This window comes from Arachis stenosperma, chromosome 9, assembly GCF_014773155.1.
Source record: "Arachis stenosperma cultivar V10309 chromosome 9, arast.V10309.gnm1.PFL2, whole genome shotgun sequence".
NCBI lineage: Eukaryota > Viridiplantae > Streptophyta > Magnoliopsida > Fabales > Fabaceae > Arachis > Arachis stenosperma.
Window position 1 is genome coordinate 161376940 of NC_080385.1, and position 19585 is coordinate 161396524.

The 19585-nt window shown below is 28.5% G+C and overlaps 2 protein-coding genes across 2 annotated transcripts; one reads left to right on the forward strand and one right to left on the reverse strand.

Moving 5' to 3' along the window:
* Positions 1-10307: 10307 nt before the first annotated feature.
* Positions 10308-11991, forward strand: LOC130950360 (uncharacterized). The gene is made up of 2 exons (XM_057878862.1): positions 10308-10362; positions 11654-11991. Exons 1-2 carry the CDS (start codon positions 10308-10310, stop codon positions 11989-11991), a joined length of 393 nt encoding a protein of 130 aa, XP_057734845.1.
* A 1798-nt stretch (positions 11992-13789) lies between these two features.
* Positions 13790-17208, reverse strand: LOC130951980 (uncharacterized). Its single transcript, XM_057880740.1, has 3 exons — positions 16903-17208; positions 15609-15689; positions 13790-14581 (listed from the first exon to the last, which is right to left on the reverse strand). Exons 1-3 carry the CDS (start codon positions 17059-17061, stop codon positions 14198-14200), a joined length of 624 nt encoding a protein of 207 aa, XP_057736723.1. The 5' UTR covers positions 17062-17208; the 3' UTR covers positions 13790-14197.
* Positions 17209-19585: the final 2377 nt, after the last annotated feature.

Sequence of the window (19585 nt, forward strand, 5' to 3'; positions counted from 1 at the left end):
GCGAACACTAAAATCAACCACTAAAATTAGTTATAAGTATAAAATATATATTTTAATATAAATATAAATTAAAAATAAATTAAATCACATGTATATTTATATATAAATATATTGATAATTAATTTAATTTTAATATACATATAATATTTTTTAATAATATAGACCAAATTAATTCATTTTAAATTTAAGTGATTAAATTAATTCATAAACAAATTTATAAACCAATTTGAACATTTACTTAAAAAGAAAATTTACGTTGTGTTTGGAAAACTATAGAAAATAGTAGCCAAATACCCTCCATCATAGCACATTTTTCTAAGCATTTAACTTTTTGTATTGATGAATCATAGGGTAAAGATAAGACGTACGTCAACTAAAGTGGTCGACATGATGAAATTGATATATGTTAGATTCACCCCACACAAAAATCTCATTTCAAGAAAATATCTCCAAAATTGTTCGGATAAGTCGATATCTGTTTACTAAATACAAATCTAACGACTAATCAATGTGTTGGACTAGATAAAGAAATTTCACATTTTAAACACACTCTTTGTAAATTTGACATTTCTAATTTTCTATGTTGCTAATAAGGATTATTCCCGCCATTGAGCTATCACTCTAATGATATAGTTTTTTTTATACGTACTTAAAAATTATAAGTTTAAATTTTATTTTTAATTAAAAAAAAATAAAACCTACTCTTATTTTAAAATAAGCGTCATTTTTATTTTTAAATTTATTAAAAATTTAATATATTTAAACAATAGTCTTTTTAATTTTTGCTTTTAGTAGAATAAAATTTTATGCCTAGAAATATTTATATATAAAGTATAAAATATGAAAAATGAAAGCATTCATAAATAGCTTATAATTAATAATTGAAAAAAAAATATTTCTCAAATTTTTTTATCATATCATTTTCTTATGTTAGTATAAATGTGATAGCATTAACCTGTGGCTAAAAAATTTAAATATAGAAGAGTCATGAATGTATATACCATGAATGGTTTTGATGGTATGATTTATGTGTAGAGTAAAATATAGTTTTTGTCCTCAACGTTTGAGGTAAGTTTTATTTTTTTTTAAATATTTAAATTGTTCGATTTGTATCCCTAACATTTAAAAACAACTTCAATGTTATTCTGCCATCAATTACACTAACAGAACAGTGATAGAGTTGCCTATATGGACAATAATGCTCTCTGCTCCAAACGTGTGTATTAACACGTGTGGAATGTTCGCGCCTAATGTTTCTTTCTCTATACGAAATATATCACTAAGAAAGAAAAAAAAAAAGAGAGCGTAACTTTTCATTCTTCAGAGTCTTGTGAACCCTACCACCATTTTCTTCTCCGAGTTATAACACTACAAATGCTTGCACTTTGAAGGTAGATTGTTGATCGATTTTGTCTGTAAAGGAGAGAGTATTGCTGCATATAGGTCTTCACAGCAAAGTGAAATCATACAGAGTGTAACAGTATGTATTAACTATCTTTCATATTCATTGTGTATTTAATAATGCATGCTATGATAAATTGTAACGCACAGGATTGTCGTGAGTGTAATATTTCTGTGGTTTGCTGGGGAGGAGGGTTTATTCAGTGTGGTGATTAATTAGGGATTTTTTTTTTTGAATCTGTTGTGAACTATTGTGCTTACACATTGTGGCCTAATTATTATCCTTTTTCTAATGATGGTCAATACATCTAATAGGGACTCGGCAGAAGACATGAGTTATTTTAGTATCAAATTTTTTTATCAATGAAGGTTTGGGCTTGAAGGAGGGTCTCTGAGGTATTTGGGTGGGGAGAGTACCATTGTGGACTCTTGTAATGAAGATGAGTGGAGTTTGATCGAAATGTTTGAAATAGTCTACAAACAAGGTTATTTGAAGAAGGACATTACTGCCATGTGATATAAATCATGTAAGGCGGGGACAGAAGAAGGTATGAGGATATTGAAAACTGACAAGAATGCAATAAACATGGTAAGTATTGGTGTGAAGGAGGAGATGGTTGAGCTTTATGTAAAATTTGCAAAATTAATAGATAATTAGTTAATAAATTAATTATTATTTAAAAAAATTAAAAATTTAAATTTTATAATTTAATGAGGTAAAAAAATTAAAATATAAAATTTGACACTAATTTTAATGAATTTAATCCAAAATTGAACCAAACTGAGTGAACCAGACCCATAATGGGCCTAAGGCCGAATCCAACCATTAAAACACCATCACACTTAACCAAATCAGAACATTTTCAGCAATACATTGGAAGAGGGAGAGGGAGTCACGGTGAGAAGAGAAGGAGAATCCTAACCACACTTCAAATTTTAATCTCACATAACTTTTAACCCAGAGCTCCGATTGCTGCACCATTTGCGGCCACACGTTCATCACCGCGTCAAACTCTACAAAATCCACTAACTAATTTTGTAAGTAAATCTCAGATTCTCACTCAGTTTCTCTCTCTTAAATTTGAAAATTTGGGATTTTGAGTTTGATAGATTATGTTGATTTGGAGTCCAGTTTGTGGTTGAACCTGTAGATTTGAAACCTTGGAAGCTGGAGACCAGTTTTGGTGTGATTTAAGTGAAGTAAGAGCTTAAGAAAATGGTGAATTTGAGGTGCTTCGGCATTAGGGAGAAATCGGACAAAGTATGATTTTGGTTTCTTGTAGATAATATGTAATATCTCGTAAAAATTTAAGTTAGGTAACCGTAGGATAAGTTGAATGGTATGAGTTGATTGAGTAATGTGGTTAGTAAATGAGTATTTATATATGTGTGTATGACATTGGGGTAGTATGGTAAATTTTTAATTGCTAATATAATGAGTTGATGATGATTGTGAATTGTTGATATAAATGTTGAGTTTGGTAAAAAATTATGCATAAAATTAGTGAATAACTAAAAGGGTTTGTATGTGAAATTATGATGTTGATGAGTATAAAATAATGGATCAGATAATATCTGCATATTCGCGATAATTATTTGCATCCGATCTGAATTTTACGGATATTATCTGATCTGCAGAGTTATCAGATAGGATCAGATCCGATCCGCACTATAGTAGGATCGGATTGCGAATTTGGCAGTGATATTCGCGAATCCGATTCACAGATCCGCATATCCGCGCGTCTCTTATAAATAGCATAGTTTAAGAAAATAAACTCTAATGTGATATAAATTTTAGTGTGTTGTTTTATTAATTTTATGACATCTTGTTTTTAATTTTTTATGTTGTACTTCAACTTAGAACAATGAAACTTAGATCTTGTGTTATTATTTCTTTTTGTTATTCAAGAGAATTTTTGTTGATAATATTTTAGGAGTAAATAGGCTTAAATAGGTGAAAAATAGATTTTCTGGACATTTTTTTGTAAAAACAATCAAACAGTATCTTAAAATAGTTTTTTTGAATTATGCGAATATATCCGATATTCGATATTCGATCCGATCCGCATGTATGTGGATCGGATCGGATCGAATGTTACATGAAAAAATGCAGATATCATATCCGATCCGATCCGATGAGTGCAGTGCTGATCGAATTGAATTATAGGCTATATCTGATCCAATCCATCCCTTCCAAACGCCTGAATTCAACGGAAGGACATAAATGTCCACGTTTTTCGGGGGTGAGGGACTTAAATGTATTTTCCCTTCCTTGAGGATGAAAATGTCTGCGAAAAGAAAGGTTAGAGACCTATTTATTCTTTACACAAAAATTAATTATCTTTATTCAAAAAATTATTTAAAAAAATAAAAATAATTTTATGTTTAAATATTTTATATAAAAAATATTTTTATTTATTAATTATATTTAAATACAATAATATAAAAATATTTTTTACTTATTATTATGTGAAAAATATTTTTTAAAGTAAAGTAATTTTAAATTGTATAATTTTTTAGTTGAATAACAGAAGAAAAACACAAAATTTTGTTAAAAGGCACAAAAAAATTAGTTCATTCCATAATACATAAATTATTTTTAATTATGCAGATTGTTTAGTTGAATAATGCAAAAAAATCCATAAATTTTAATAAAAATACAAAATAATTAATTAAAAAATATAAAAAAATTAGTTGAATAATACAAAATATAATTTAAGTAACACAAAAATTATAATTATAAGTTTTTAATTTAAGTTGTACATATGATATAAGACATTGTATAAGATATATTTTGCATTATATTAAAGAATTATTATGACAACTACAATACTTTTTAGGAAGAATGGATAAAACCAACAAAATAAAAAATTATTATATTTACTAAAAATTTTAAATTTTTTTATACCATGTACGTATATGTGATTTCAAATTTAACTTAGTAAAATAAAATTTGAAAAAGACATTCTCGTCCCAATGCGTATATCCTATAAGTGATTGTCGTTACAATTTAAATTTTGTACATATTTATGAAACTATTATTAAATTTTAAATATAAAAAATATTTAATTATTATAAAAATTATTTAAAAGTCTTAATTAATTTAAATCTAGATTTTTTAAAATTTAATATAATTATCTTTAATAAAATAATTTTTAAAAATAAAATTAATTTTTATCCTCACAACTTTATTAAAATTGTGCATCAATTGTTACTACTTCATATAAAGAGTATTAGATTGTTAATAATTAAAGAGATCAAAGGTTATTTATATATTATATGATTTATAATTTCAGTTATAAATGATAGTATCAATAAAAAATACTTATTATTTAATTAATAATTTTTTAGTTTGTATTTTAATAAGATCGTAAGATTTTTGTTGATGTAGTACTTTAAATTTAAATGACATTTTAAGATTTATATTAAACTATAATTATATTTTAGTGTATTTATTTATATTTTATTTATTATATAATTATAAAACAATTATATCAGTTTAACCATAGTTAAACCAATTAGACTAATGAACTAATAAATCAATAATTAAAACGGTTTGATAACTGATCCGATTTTCAGAACCTTGTTTTTAAGACTAGCTAATGTAATAGGCTAGTTGGTTAATTAGGGTGTTAAAAATTTAAAATCCAATTTAATTCAATATGATCTAATTTAAATTTAATTATAAAATATATCAAAATAACAATTTGTATTGGACTTAAATTAAATTTTAGGTTTAACTTTTAAAATTTATTTAATCTAATTCAAATAAATTATTTTTTGTTTTTATAATTAAATTTATATCTCACTTATAATATATTCTTGTTTTATGAAGTAATCCTATTAATTTTTTTAAAAAATTAAAAAAATATATAAATAATAGATAGATAAATATTATTTAAAAAAATATTTTTTATAAATTATATATATTATGGATATAGTGCTAAAAATTTTGTTATAATTATATTTCAGGAACAATACACTCAATTTATACATAGACTTTTAAACTATATCTTAATTATAGCATTTTAATAATTGACTATTTTTATTGTTTATATTTTTTATCTGTAATACTGAATATTCAAAATAAATATTTTTCATTAATATTATAAAAATTGAGTGCCTTAGTGCATTTTACATCATAGTTTAGATTAGTTATAAATTTTTTTACTAAAAACAATAGCTATTGCCTATGGGTATGATATTAAAATTCAAATTCAACTTGAAAAAAAAAATATAAAGTATAAACTAAAGAAAGGTCAACAAACGGTAGTATTATAATTCTGTTATTTGTCTATTGTAATTGTCTCTTATTTCTACCTTAATAAAATAACAAACCCGTTATATATATTGCAAAAAAGCTAATTAATATTTTTTCTTTCTTTATGTCATTCCCCTGACAGAACACGTGTCAATAATTTTGTGACTTAAATAAAATATCTGTATATTTACATCTATATCTTATAATTCACTTATTTTAATATTGTACAAGAATTAAATGAATCTGGTTTAACTCTAAACAAAACTTGAAAGATAAAAGTTGCTTAAAAAATAAAAAAATTAAAATTTAACATATTATATAATTCTGTGTAAAATATATTAATTAAAATATTAAATTTATAATAATTTACTGCCTATGATTAATTTTAAAAAAGCCATTACACCACGTAAGAAATAATCTAATTATTCGATTAAAACCAAACTGACAAAGTTAATTGATTCGAATCTATAAAGTACGACATTTACTGATATTTGTTCGATATGCATATTTGCTGTGTTTAATTGTGTCTTAATAAAAAAAATTTTGGACACGCTTAAACACACCTAAATATCATCATGTGTCAGCATGTTTAGTTTTATTCTTAACATATATTCTTGAAATAAATTTAGATATAGTATATATTATTATTTATTAAAATAAAAATTCTTTTAAAGATTTGATATAATTAAAATAAAACATTAAAAATAATTAAAAAATTAATTTATATTTTAATATCAATAAAATATCAAAATATCATCACGATTTATTTAAAAAATACTTTATATTTTATATGTATGCGTATTCCGTATCTTATTCCGTATCTTCTAAAATTTTAAACTTCGCATATTCACATGTCCCATTTCGTGTCATTTTTCATATCTCTGTCAGTGTCCGTAGAACATAGATTCAAATACTTATCGAATAATTGGGTAAAATTTAATTTGACCTACCTTCAGTTAGTTCGTATATCAGATTCATAGTTGTGAAACCGAATCGACTCAATTATCCAATTAGTCTATATATTACATTAAAAAACTATACTATATATATATATTAACTTTAACCTAACTTTAAGTATGAATTTGATGATGTTTTATAGTTTGTAATCTACATATTATCTCTGTTTAATTTTACTTTTCATTGTTATAGAATTTTATTTTTTACTTTTAAAATTTAGTTTTCAATCAAATACGTAATTATCTGAATCCATCCAATTCAAATTTAATTAGTTGGGATTAATTCAGATGTACTCATAAGAAAACCTTCTTACCCGATTTAAACAGAATCAATTAAATTTTATTAGTTAAGTTTTTATTCTCCCACAAATCCAAATCAATCTGATCCATTGATTTTAATAATAATTAGTTCATGTGCTTTTTTTGCTCGTGCATTGTATATTATATACACTGACTAAGGCAGTGTGTCTCTATTTATGCTCATGTTGAACGTGATTTTTTTTTTTAATATTTAGTTAGTTGTTATTTTGTGGATAAAAGATGTTCTTCTTTTGAGATAGTAAATATGAACATTAATTATTATGATCTACGTAAAACCACAGATTAGATAGCATATATAAATTGCATTAGTCTCTAATGATAGTGTGGGAGCATAATTGAAGCTAAACCTGGTGCATAAATGATTGAGTGGTCAAAAAGGTATAATAAGGTAAGGTACCTGCTGTCTTAATTTTTTTTTACTTGGTAATTGCTGAAATAATTTTTTTTTAAATCATATAAGTTGAGCCAAACCCAATAAAAATGACGCTCACCCATACGAGCGTGTTAATACGCGGCTATGTGCGTTACTCAACAGTTTTCATAGCGCACTTCGCGTTTCTCTTCCTCCTCTTCTTCTTTTTTCTTTTCCTTCTTCTTTAAATTTCTCCTCTTTTTTTTCGCTTATTTTATCTTCATCGTTATTTTTTATTACAGTTGTTGCTGCTGCATTTTTTTCCTCCTTTTCTTTTTATTAATTTTACAATATTATGTATTTTTTTCTTTCTTTATTTGATTTTTTTCTCCTAAAAAGAATTATGAAAATATAAAATAAGAAGATGAAGAAAAAGCAGCAGAAGATATAGAAGAGAAAGAAGAAGAGTTTTGAATTATGCAGAACTTATCAGCACATATACACCGAAAATTCTTAAACAATACACCCAAATATCTTTTTGTTATACTTAAATTTACTACAAATACAGAAAAATGTTTTCTCTAATGCTGCATTTTTTTGTTCTTCTTTTTTTTATTTTTTTTCTTTTAGTTGAACGAATGTAAGTTCATCATCTTTATTTAAAGTAATTTTATACCATTATGTCTTTCTTCTTCTTCTTATTTGTTTGATTTTTTGTTTTTATTTTTGTTAAAAGAGTAAAACAAGAAGAAACTTAGGAAGATAAAATAAGAAAAAAGAAGAAGATGATAATGAAAAAGAAAAAGAAGAAACAGCAGAAGATGAGGAGGATGGAGAATAAAAGTTTTGAATTATGTAGAATTTATCAGCACAAATACACCAAAAATTCTTAAAGAATATATCCAAATATCTTCGTGTTATACCTAAATATAGAGAAATATTTTCTTTAATACAGAACTTTTACATTACATTCAATTCAAACCATCAACGATGAATAACAATTTTCACAAACAAAAACAACATTATTCACCCACAGAATCATAAACTACTAACGAAAATATTAATTAGAATCGAACCACACCTCAGCCACTTGATTGGATTCAAAATAATCAATTTCGTTTTGGTTCAATTGACAATCTGAACTCGAATTATTCATTATCTTCAACAACGAGATAACTAATGATGAAAGAGAAAGAGGAAAAGGTGGTATTGGTGAGAGAGTAAAATAAGAAGAAATTTGAGAAGATAAAACAAAAAAAAAAGATGAATAAGAAAAAAAGAAGAAAAAGATGGCGATGATGATGAAAGAAAGAAAGAAGAAGCAGCAGAAGATGAGAAGGAGGATGAAGAAAAGTTTTGAATTATGCAGAACTTATCAGCACACATACACCGAAAATTCTTAAACATACACCCAAATATCTTCGTGTTACACCCAAATATCTTCATGTTACACCTAAATTTGCTGCAAATGCAGAAAAATATTTCTTTTAATGTTGTATTTTTTTCTTCTTTTTTTTCTTATTTCTTTCTTTCTTTTAGTTATAAGTTCATCACATTCTAAGTAATTTTGTACCATTTTGTGTTTTTTCTTCTTCTTTGTTTGATTTTTTTTGTTTTTATTCTTGTTAAAAGAGTAAAACAAAAAGAAATTTGAGAAGAAAAACAAGAAAGAAAAAAGATGAATAAGAAAAAAAATGATGATGATGATGATGATGAAAAAGAAAAAGAAGAAGCAGCAGAAGATGAGGAGGAAGGAGAAGAAGAGTTTTGAATTATACAGAATTTATCAGCATATATATACCAAAAATTCTTAAAAAATACACTCAAATATCTTCGTGTTACACCCAAATTTACTGTAAATACAAAAAAATATTTTCTTTAATGCAGAAATTTTACATTACATTCAATTCAAACCATCAACGGTGAAACATTATTCACCTATAGAATCATAAACTGCAAACGAAAAAATTAACTAAAATCGAACTACACCTCAGCTACTTGATTGAATTCAAAATAATAATCAATTTCATTTTGGTTCAATTGATAATCTGAACTTGAATTATTCATTATCTTCAACAACGAGATAAAAAAGAGAATGAGGAAAAGAAAAGAGGAGAAGAAATTCCAATAAAAAAAAGATGGAGGAAGAGGAGGAGAAGGTGGTGTTGATGACGACGATAACGAAAAAAAAAGAAGAACATGTAGTAAGAAGAAGAAGAACGTACGCGTTTTGATTGAAAAATCATATCTGTTAAATTAGGAGTCACAACTGACGTGAAATAGAATATATGAATTTGTATGGCTTGTATGAGTAAAAGACTTGAACGTAGAAAATAATTCTTTTAATATAACATTAATTTTTACCGTTTAAACAATGTTAAACCTCATAAATAAATAAATAAATAAATAAATAAAATACTCATACTAAAATACAAGAGAAAATTTATAAAATGTCCTAACAACTTCAAGAGAAAATTAAAGAAAATGATGATAACAACTTAAACATTTTCGTTATAACGATTGATTATTAGCTCCATTTTTAGATTAGAGAACTCCCTTTTTATCTTAAATCAAAGCACTAATCTTTTATCTTATCACAATGCTAAAAAGTCAATATTACCAGTTACCGATTAAAACCCCAATTTGGTTCTTAAAATTTATGCGATTACTCATTTTGGTCTTCGAGACTTAAAATTATCTATACTTGTCCTCTAGATTTAGATCCGGGCATTAATGTGGTCCCTCAACCCTTTTCGGTGATGACTCAGCAAACGGAGTGCCTTGGTGGCACCTTCCCTGCCACGCTGGACCCTGCAACGGCTAGCTGACGTGGCGAGAATTGTATTTGTACCCAATTTAGTCCCTAAGACCTAATTTTCTCTCATTTATTCGAGTTAGGTTTTTCTTCAACTTCCGTCTTCCTTCCTCTTGTCTTCTTATTCTTCTTTATCTTCTTCTTCTTGTTGCTCTTCTTCTTGTTAAATATTTGTCATTTGTCGTTACTAGTTGCAGCACCATGGTGGGTGGTGGAAGCACCGCAGTTGGAAACTCAATTCGCTCTCCTTCAAGCAGTAACTGGGCCACGTCACAAAGCCAAAACAGAAGTGCGAGAGTGTCGGAATGGTGTGGGTATGGTTACCGTCCAGTTCTGCGATGGTTTGGAACAGAATCAAATCCAAACAAGCCATTTTTTAGATGTCCCAATTATAATGCAAGTTAAATATACGATATTTTGTTTATTTGTTTTTGTCTGCTTCATTTCATCATCTTTTGTTGGTTCATTTCAAACAAGAGGAAAGTGCTGGAATAACAGATTCTGATAGAGTCAATGGTGGAATGAAGATGAACCTAGCATGGAGCGTTGGGAGGTTAGAAGATGCTGTAAGAAGTCAAAAATTTATGACCCATTTGTTGATGGTAGCTGTGTTTATGATGATAGTGTTTTTATTAGTGATGTGTTACAAATGTTGAAGAAAAAATGATGAAAGATTCATGTGTAATGTAATGTAATAGAATATGTATTGTGCAAAAATATTTGAATGGAATGAATAATTTAATTAGTGGTATTCCTGTGACTCACACATGATTCAACAAAACTGAGAACAAGAAGAAGAAGAATATTTAACAAATAATGACTAGAAGAAGAAGATAATGAAGAATAAGAAGACAAGAGGAAGGAAGACGGAAGTTGAAGAAGAACCTAACTCAAATAAATGAGAGAAAATTAGATTTTAGGTACTAAATTGGGTACAAATACAATCCTCGTCACGTCAGCTAGCCGTGGCAGGGTTCAGCATGGCAGGGAGGGTGCCACCAAGGCACTCTGTTTGCTGAGTCATCACCGGAAAGGGTTAAGAGACCACATTGGTGCCCGGATCTAAATTTGGAGGACAAGTATAGGTAATTTTAAATTTCAAGGACTAAAATGAATAATCGCGTGAATCTCAGAGACTAAAATGGAGTTTTAGTCCCAGTTACCATAACATCATCTTACCATTTTAGCACCAATGTTTGAGTGCCCCACTCATGTATTATTTTAATCTATAATATCAATGTCGGAACTCTAGTGGGCACACACATCAGTTGCATGCGTTAGACATGAGTAAATTGACAAAAGTATAAATAAAAGAAGTTAAAATTAGACAAAACTACACGTTAAAGATACTTAAATGAGAAATTACGAGGAGGTAATAGTTACAATGATACAATAGAATAAAATTAAAATTAACATTAAATAATAATTAAGTTAATTAATTTTTAATAACTTTTAATTTAAAATTTAAAATAAATAAGAATTTGCAATAATTACATATACCACAAAAAAATCTCTCTCTCATGTGATGTGGCTTTTTTTTTGTCAAGTCTCTTTCCTTTTCACCGGTGAAAACTTTGCAACAACATCAGCCGCCGCCGCCAGAACACCGAACAATGCCGCCCTATGCCTTGCCAACCTCGATTCTGATGGCAACCATTTGTTAGACTTTCAGGATTTCATGAAGTTCATGACCATTAACAAGGATGATGATCTCAGAAAAGCTTTTGAAATGTTCGTGTGGGAGAAGAAAAACACGGAAGCTTCATCGTCATCGTCAGCTATCACCCTAAAGGGTTTGCAACAGATGCTGCAGCAGTTTGGTCTTGAAAGCTCATATGATGACTACATCGCCATGATTGCTGTCTTCGATATTAATCCTAATTAATTACTTTTTCGTCTTACATCATCACTGGATGTTCAATTCATTAGGTATGTAAATGGTTATTTTAATTTTTAATTGGATGGTTATTTTGTTCAATTCAATTTAAATATATACAATTAAGAAATATTAGATGGTCATTTCACTAGGTAGTCGGATGATTATTTTAATGACTACATAGATGGTTGTTTGAGAACAAGCTTCTAATGCCAGAGAGGTGAGATGATTGATGAGGATGGAATAACAGACGGTTGAAGGGAAGAGAAGATGGTATTTGGATAAATTCCATTGATAGATTAGAGTTGAAATGATTAATTTTTTGAAATAATTGTTTAATTTTTTTCGTATATTAAAAAAATTTAAAATCTATTGTACACATTGGCAAAATTTCTCAGTGTTTCCTTAGCAGAATTCTACATAAATATATAAAGACACATTTGAAAGATTAATTTAATAGAAAAAAATATTATACTGTTGATAAGAGTTTGATATTTACAAATTTTTAATTTACATTTTCATTCTTCCAAAATAATCTTTAGAATGTACTTTGATAATTATTAATTTTTATATGTATTTTACTCTTTTATGTGTATTTTTATCTATTTACTCCATTAGTTATGCAATGAACAAACATTAATAATGACCTAACATCCTTTTTCTTTTCTGGGTCTCAATTATGTAAATCTATCTATTTTTTTATTTTTTTTCTAATATTCAATTGTTAGAACTTAGAAGTGAATTTTTTAAAAAATAAATTATGTACTATATGCTATTATGAACTTTTACAAAATTTTAATGATGTTTTGACTTTTTATAATTAAAAATTTATTTTTATAAAACATCAATGACATTTTATGTTGCTAATATAACAATATAAAATATCAAAATATCAAATATTCTCATATTTCACATTAAAATTATTCATGTAAAAAAATTGCCCTAAAATCAAAATTTAATGCATCTAACCATAAAATATTTCTAGGCATCAGCTTTTTTTTTTTTCCCGCGTAATATTCAGGATATGGCCTTTCACTTTCTCCCATTCTTATGTTAACACAAAATGTTTTATGCTTGTAAACCGGATTTTAATCATTTTATACAAGGGGAAAAATGAAATTCAAAAAATGAATTATTCTTCAAATAAATTATTTTAACCAACCGTCTAATTAGTAATTACCAAGTTAAACAAAAAATAACTTTTAACCTTCAACCATTTTTCAAAAAATAACCAAATTCTTCTAAAGGTTTTTGCTCGAAGAGAATTAGGACAAGCAAAAAAAAGAGAGATAGCAGGCAGTGCAAGTAATCAGAACAGGGAAAACACCAAGTTAGGAGAATATTCCATGGAGCAATTCTACACTTAAAGAAAGTGTGCCATTGCACGAAAACATAAACTCTCTCTGCCATCACATAAGCACAACAGCACAAGCAATTCCAGATAGTTATAGTAATACCTTTCTTTCCTATTTTCCTTGCTCCTTCTTTTGCATACTCAAACTTTAACTTTGTGGTTCCAAGTGTAGCTCCTTTCTTTCCCTTTTCAATTGTTTCTTTGCAATATTTTGGAAATGTCAAGCTTTGACCTGGTGGCAAAGCATATATACCAAGTTCCTAAACTATTTTTCATCAACATCACCATCACAACCATCTAGGAACTTAGTTTCAATTCACCCATGAAGAAATAAATTGCAGCCTAAATGGGGTGTTTTTATTCCTTCTCTTGATAACCCAACAAGAAAAATCTGTGGAATCACATATTCACACACTAGGGAATAACAGCATAGCAATGAAAAGAAAAAGGAAGGGATCAACAAAAGATGCCCGAAGCTGTAAATTGCCATATAGGGGATCTGAGAAAAGGACAGATTTACATAGGAAACTTCAGATAGAACTACATTGAGAAAAGAGGAGATACATGGGCAACCATGGTAAACATTAAGATAAAATGCTTTTAAATTATTTTAACCAAAAAATAAAAATAAAAAAATAAAAAAGCTTTACACAGAAAATTAAGATCCAAACTAATACTGATCACTTGGATAACATAAGCATATCAATAGGTTAATAGAACTGACTCGACCTACCGCCGTTTCTTGTTGGATGTGACGAACGAACACCAGATACTGACTTCCAAGGGATGTTCACATCTATTGCAGGTAATGCATAAGGATGGCCAAACACAGATATGCAGTTGATAGACCAACAGACACGACTAGTCTGCATGCATGTCCATGGCAGAATCGTTCGGATTGAATGCACTAGAATCCCTGCTTTGTTGGTGAACAAAGATTGATTCATTGTTCCTATTTCCATTCACCAAGGAGAGGCCACTAGGGTAATTCCCACCCTCGCCAACTTGATAGTGCTGAAGACTTCGACGGATAGGACTTGACAAAGCATTTGAAAACATAGAATTCTTTGGTTGATTATCACATTGTTCAGACCGGAGTCCCTGCCCCATCATTGTTTGGACAGAAGATCCTGAAGTTAATGGAAAGCCGGAATTAGTCACATGCATTACTGGTTGAGATTGTTGGTTTTGTGGTGGTGCTCTGGGCGACACAGATGGCTCCTCTCCACAGTAATCAAGCTCATTCTGCAAGCAGTGGAATAAACTTTCACATATGAACTTTACAACCAAGAATAACAAATCCAATAATCTCAAAGCCTAAAGGCATCCCAGAGCAGCCAAACATTGAGTATCACACTTTTCCCAAAACATCTACATATCTAAATAGCCACAACCACACACAACAACCATAATCGCTTTAATTTTCAGGGTAAGTTATCAGTCTCAAAAATATTTTCTATCCTGCATAACTACCCTTTTCGATTGCCACAAGATCATCAAGTTCTCAAGTTTCATAATCATATTCACTGTTTAAGATTTTAAATGGATGATCCAGCAAATCTTCAAAGTGGCATAAGATCTACAATTATTTTTTCTACCTCTAGCAAGAAGCAGCTTTAGGGCAATTTTGTACTGTCTTGAAGCCCACAAGTAAAATATACAACTTCAAATACACCATTTCACAGAAACTAAAACTAAAAAGAACATCGCCATACAAACCATCTCTTAATTTAAGAAAACAAAAAAAGAAAGATAGACAGGATTGCAGAAAAACAGAATGAAAAGCAACAAGAAGTTAATTAGCCTACTTATAGATACAACAGACAACTGATAAATAAGCAAGCATCGTTTCTCCACTTAATGTTTCTTAAAACCATGAAAAACTTCAACTGATAGTTGAGGAATGAAGACAGCAAGACTGGTATAGCATTTCAAAACTATCTTGTACCTCTTTCTCCATGGGCAGTAAAAGAACTCATCCCTGATCATGGGTGGGATTTGGGCCAAATTCTACACAAAATTCTGTGCTGCTTAGCTTAGGCCCTTCAAAAATTCAACAATCCCAAGAGAAAACCCAGCTCATGATCAGGTCAACTTCCGTAGATCACGCACTTTCTTTTCACTAACTTCCACTTCTATAGTCCATATATCTCTCTCATCCCCTTTTACCCCATGTGTGTGTTGGTGTTGTTTGCTAGAGAAATACACATTTCCCCCACTAAGCCACTCTCAATCAGCAGAAGGATTTATGAAAATTTATACATGATACTACCTGAATGTAGTTAAGTATATCAACTGTTGCAACCCTTGATCCTCCCTCTTGTTGTCTCCAGATCCACTGACAGAGTTTTTCCTAAAATCATAAAGGGATCCAAGAAAATGAAATAAGAACCAAGAAAAAATTCAAAATTGTTCAATGTTTCTCATACTAGAACCATAGCTGAAAATGGTTAAAACTTTAATAATCAAAGGAGGAGAAAATGGGGACAAGAATAAGGGGTAATATTTTCCATCACAAGCTATCCCAAGTTCTTGAATTGAAACCAGGCTCCAAAAAGCAATCACCAAAATCCATAATAATATTTAGAAAAGCAAACATGTATAAAAACCTGCTGAATGTTAGCAAAATTTCTTGAAAGTGGACATAGAATATATTTTTGGACACTAATAAAGGCAAGCAAAAATTTTGCAAAAACTTCAAACTTCTAATCTCAACCGTCTCAATTTCATTTGAGAAAACATCATTTTACAACAATGTAAACCAACCTAGGCAACCGTACTTTCAAGTTTCATCCTACAAAAACACAAGAATTCAATCAACGGTTTACTAATCTGATATCACCTGATATCTGATTATATACTCAATCTAACATGGTTCAGTGAATCAAGATAAAGTTATTAGGTTAAATCCACTACATTAAAACACAACAAACAAACCAGCAAAGAAATTAACAGAACTAGAATTCAGCAAAAGAATCTTAATGATTTTATTTTCCAAAACAATCATCAGCAATTGAATATCAGCATCTGCTAAATTGAAACTCATGAGCACAGGCACATAGTGATTATTATACCTGAATATGAGCTGAATCCTTCAATCAAATATTACTAGAAGGACTTGTTCATTCACCTTAAGAACTATTAGCCAAATTTGGCCACATATTCAATAGTGAAGAGGCTAAGAATTGTTAGCATTCTTTACTTCCAACAATTAAAAAGGTTTCCCTTGGTTTTAACAATTAAAACCCTAAATATGATTCAGAGAAACACGCAAAAACAGAACAGCATCCGAACATGATACACTACAAGTACACTTTTCATGCCATCCAACCATAACAATCCAAGGGATTTTTCAGCCTAGGCACAATTTAAAATTAAGATTCAAATTAAAACCATAAAAAAAAATAATTTTATTATTTCTAACTTCCCCAAAAAAGAAAAAGAAAACGGAGAACAGCCCTAATAAAACCCAAGGGCAAAAACATCAAAGACCCAAAATTCCAAAAGCTAAAAATCTAAGATCTTTGAAGCAACAAAACAAGAAAAAGTGAGAGGAGAATAATTACAAGACCGTGCCGTTCACCGGCTTGGAAAGAAAGCTTCTGTTGGTTCATGGCGTGAGTATAGAGCTGCGATAATGAATTAGCGGCACTGCAAAAGGATGTATACATGGTTCGATCCACCTCGTCGAGGCTGGTGGCTATCGACTTTCTCTTCTTCGCCATCTGAGGTTAAAAACCCTTCCTTTTTGTGATTTGGACGGTGACCTAGCCGAGATTTCTCGGCTATTTGGAGATTCTGGTTTTCTGTGTTTCTGAAACACAAGTGGGGAGAAAGAAGGGAGAAGGAAGAGAGAAAGAAGACAGGGCTGAGAAGGCAGGTGCTTTTGTGCTTTTATAGGGACTGCTAACAAAGAAGAGAAAGAGACACATGCCAGAGCAACTATTCACCGCATGCTATGCACGTGATTTTCTTTTTCTTTTTTTTTGTTTTGTTTTTTATTATAGAAATAAAAATTGAAAAAAAGCTTACTAGTTACTAATAATCTGCATCCAAGAGATTTCACTAACCAAATTCAATAAGTTATTTTAATTTCTTCTATATTTACGTGTTATTTATACGTAATTAATTTTTAAACGTAAACAATTTCTTACTTTTAACGTAAATAGCAAATTTTTTTTCTTTTTCTTTTTCGTTATTTTTGTCATTATTATTATTGTCGTTATTGTTATTGTTAAATTTTTGCTATGCTGGTTTTTTTATAATTCAGTCTTGAATTATGTGTTTGTTTTCGAATTAAGTTTATGTGTCGCAATTATTATTATGATAAATTTCGATTCATTTCTCAATTAATTGTGTTACAATTTATTATGTAATTTTAGTTTATTTCTGAGTTAATTGTCGCAATTATTATATAATTTCGGTTCATTTCTAAATAAATTAAGGTGCATTTAGACTCGTTGTCTTACACAATTCAAAACTATTTCTCTTCACCTTCTTATGCAATAACAGCAACAACAAAAGAATGACGATGAGGAGAAAATACGTGAAGAATAAAAAGGAGAAAAAGAAGGAGAAGGATGAGGAGTAGGTGGAGGGATGTGAAGACGAAAAAAACGACAATGACACCATAATGTAAAACCCCGCGCATGAACATAAATGACTTGGATATAAGAATGATGTGGTGTGCCGCGCGTGTAATCAAGCTCTTTAGTTGGTTGGATTTGGATGGCAATATTACTTGGATGTGTGGCAGATTTATTAATAGCTAAATTAGTTTTTAAAAGATAAAGTATTTTTTTAAATTGGTGCTCAAATATTTTTTTAATTAAATTAGTTCATTAAAGATTAAAAATTAATTATATTTATTCTTTAGTCACTATTAATAATTTTCATGAATGAATAATATTGTAAAACATTGATTAACAACATACATAATCTTTATCTTTATAGTAATACAAATGGGGAAGCTCATATGCTGACGTGGCGCTCATACGTCGAGTCTGAGAGTTTATTTACTTACGTGTTATTACTAGAAATTTTTATATTTATATTTATAAATTATAAATTATTATTTGTTTAGGTTGTTATTTTCAAATTTTAATTATTTTTTTGGTTGTTATTTAGGTTATTATTTTTAAATTTAAATTATTTATTTAAGTTATTATTTTTTAAATCTTAGATTGATGTACTTAGGTTTTTTTTTTTTTTATTTTAATTGTTTTATTTAAGTTGTTATTTTTTTAAATTTTAAATTTTTTACTTAGGGTTTTTTTTTAATTTTAACACTATTTTTAAAAATTGTTGATTCTTTTTAGCACTACTTTTTTAATTTTTTTTAGATTTTTTTCAAAAATTGCTACATATGTAAATTTAAATATATTTCCATTAATTTAGAATTTTAAAAATTGTTAATATATTTATTTACTTATCTACAAATTTAATTCAAATTTAAATTAAGTCAATCAAATTTAAAAAGTTTAGCTATGAGTCAACTATAAAAGTGTAAGTTATGTGATATGTGTAGCAACACAATTCAAAGTACATCAAATTCTTTCTTTAAATACATCCAAAATCTAAAATTTTTCTACTTATTCCAATGGTTGGTATTCACGAAATCGCAGAAAATCAATCTACAATTGACAATTTGTGTGTACGTATACAAGTGATACGGTTATAGACACTACCAAGTTACGAAAATTCTTCATTGCCATACTCATCAATTGAGATGGTTTGCCTCGATGAAGACGAGAGTAGATGTAATCGTAGTCTTTGACGAGGAGGCAAAACAAGTTTTGAAAAAGAGTTGTGTAGAGATACTTGATCCACTCTTACCAGTAAGTTCTAACCAATATTTATTTCTAAAAACATTAGTGAAGATATTTTTAATGGTAATTTTTATATTATTTATTATTAATATATTATGTAATATCCTGCATAAAAGAGATCTATTGGATATATCAATACTTTTACTCAACCTAATTTATAAGACATTCCTCTTCATCGTTGAAGTTCAAATATATGATAATCCACAATTTTCACCTTCTTATAAAGTTAAGAAGATGACTGATAATGTGAACCTCATAACTAAATTCAAAAAGACTCACCCTATTCAAATTGTAAGTACAGTTATAAGTGTACTTTCTATTAAAAATCAGTTTATTTTTCTCTTTCTTGATCATTAGTAATATCTAATTTATAAATAATAATTAATAACTAATTATAATTTTAGGATGTTGACTACACCGA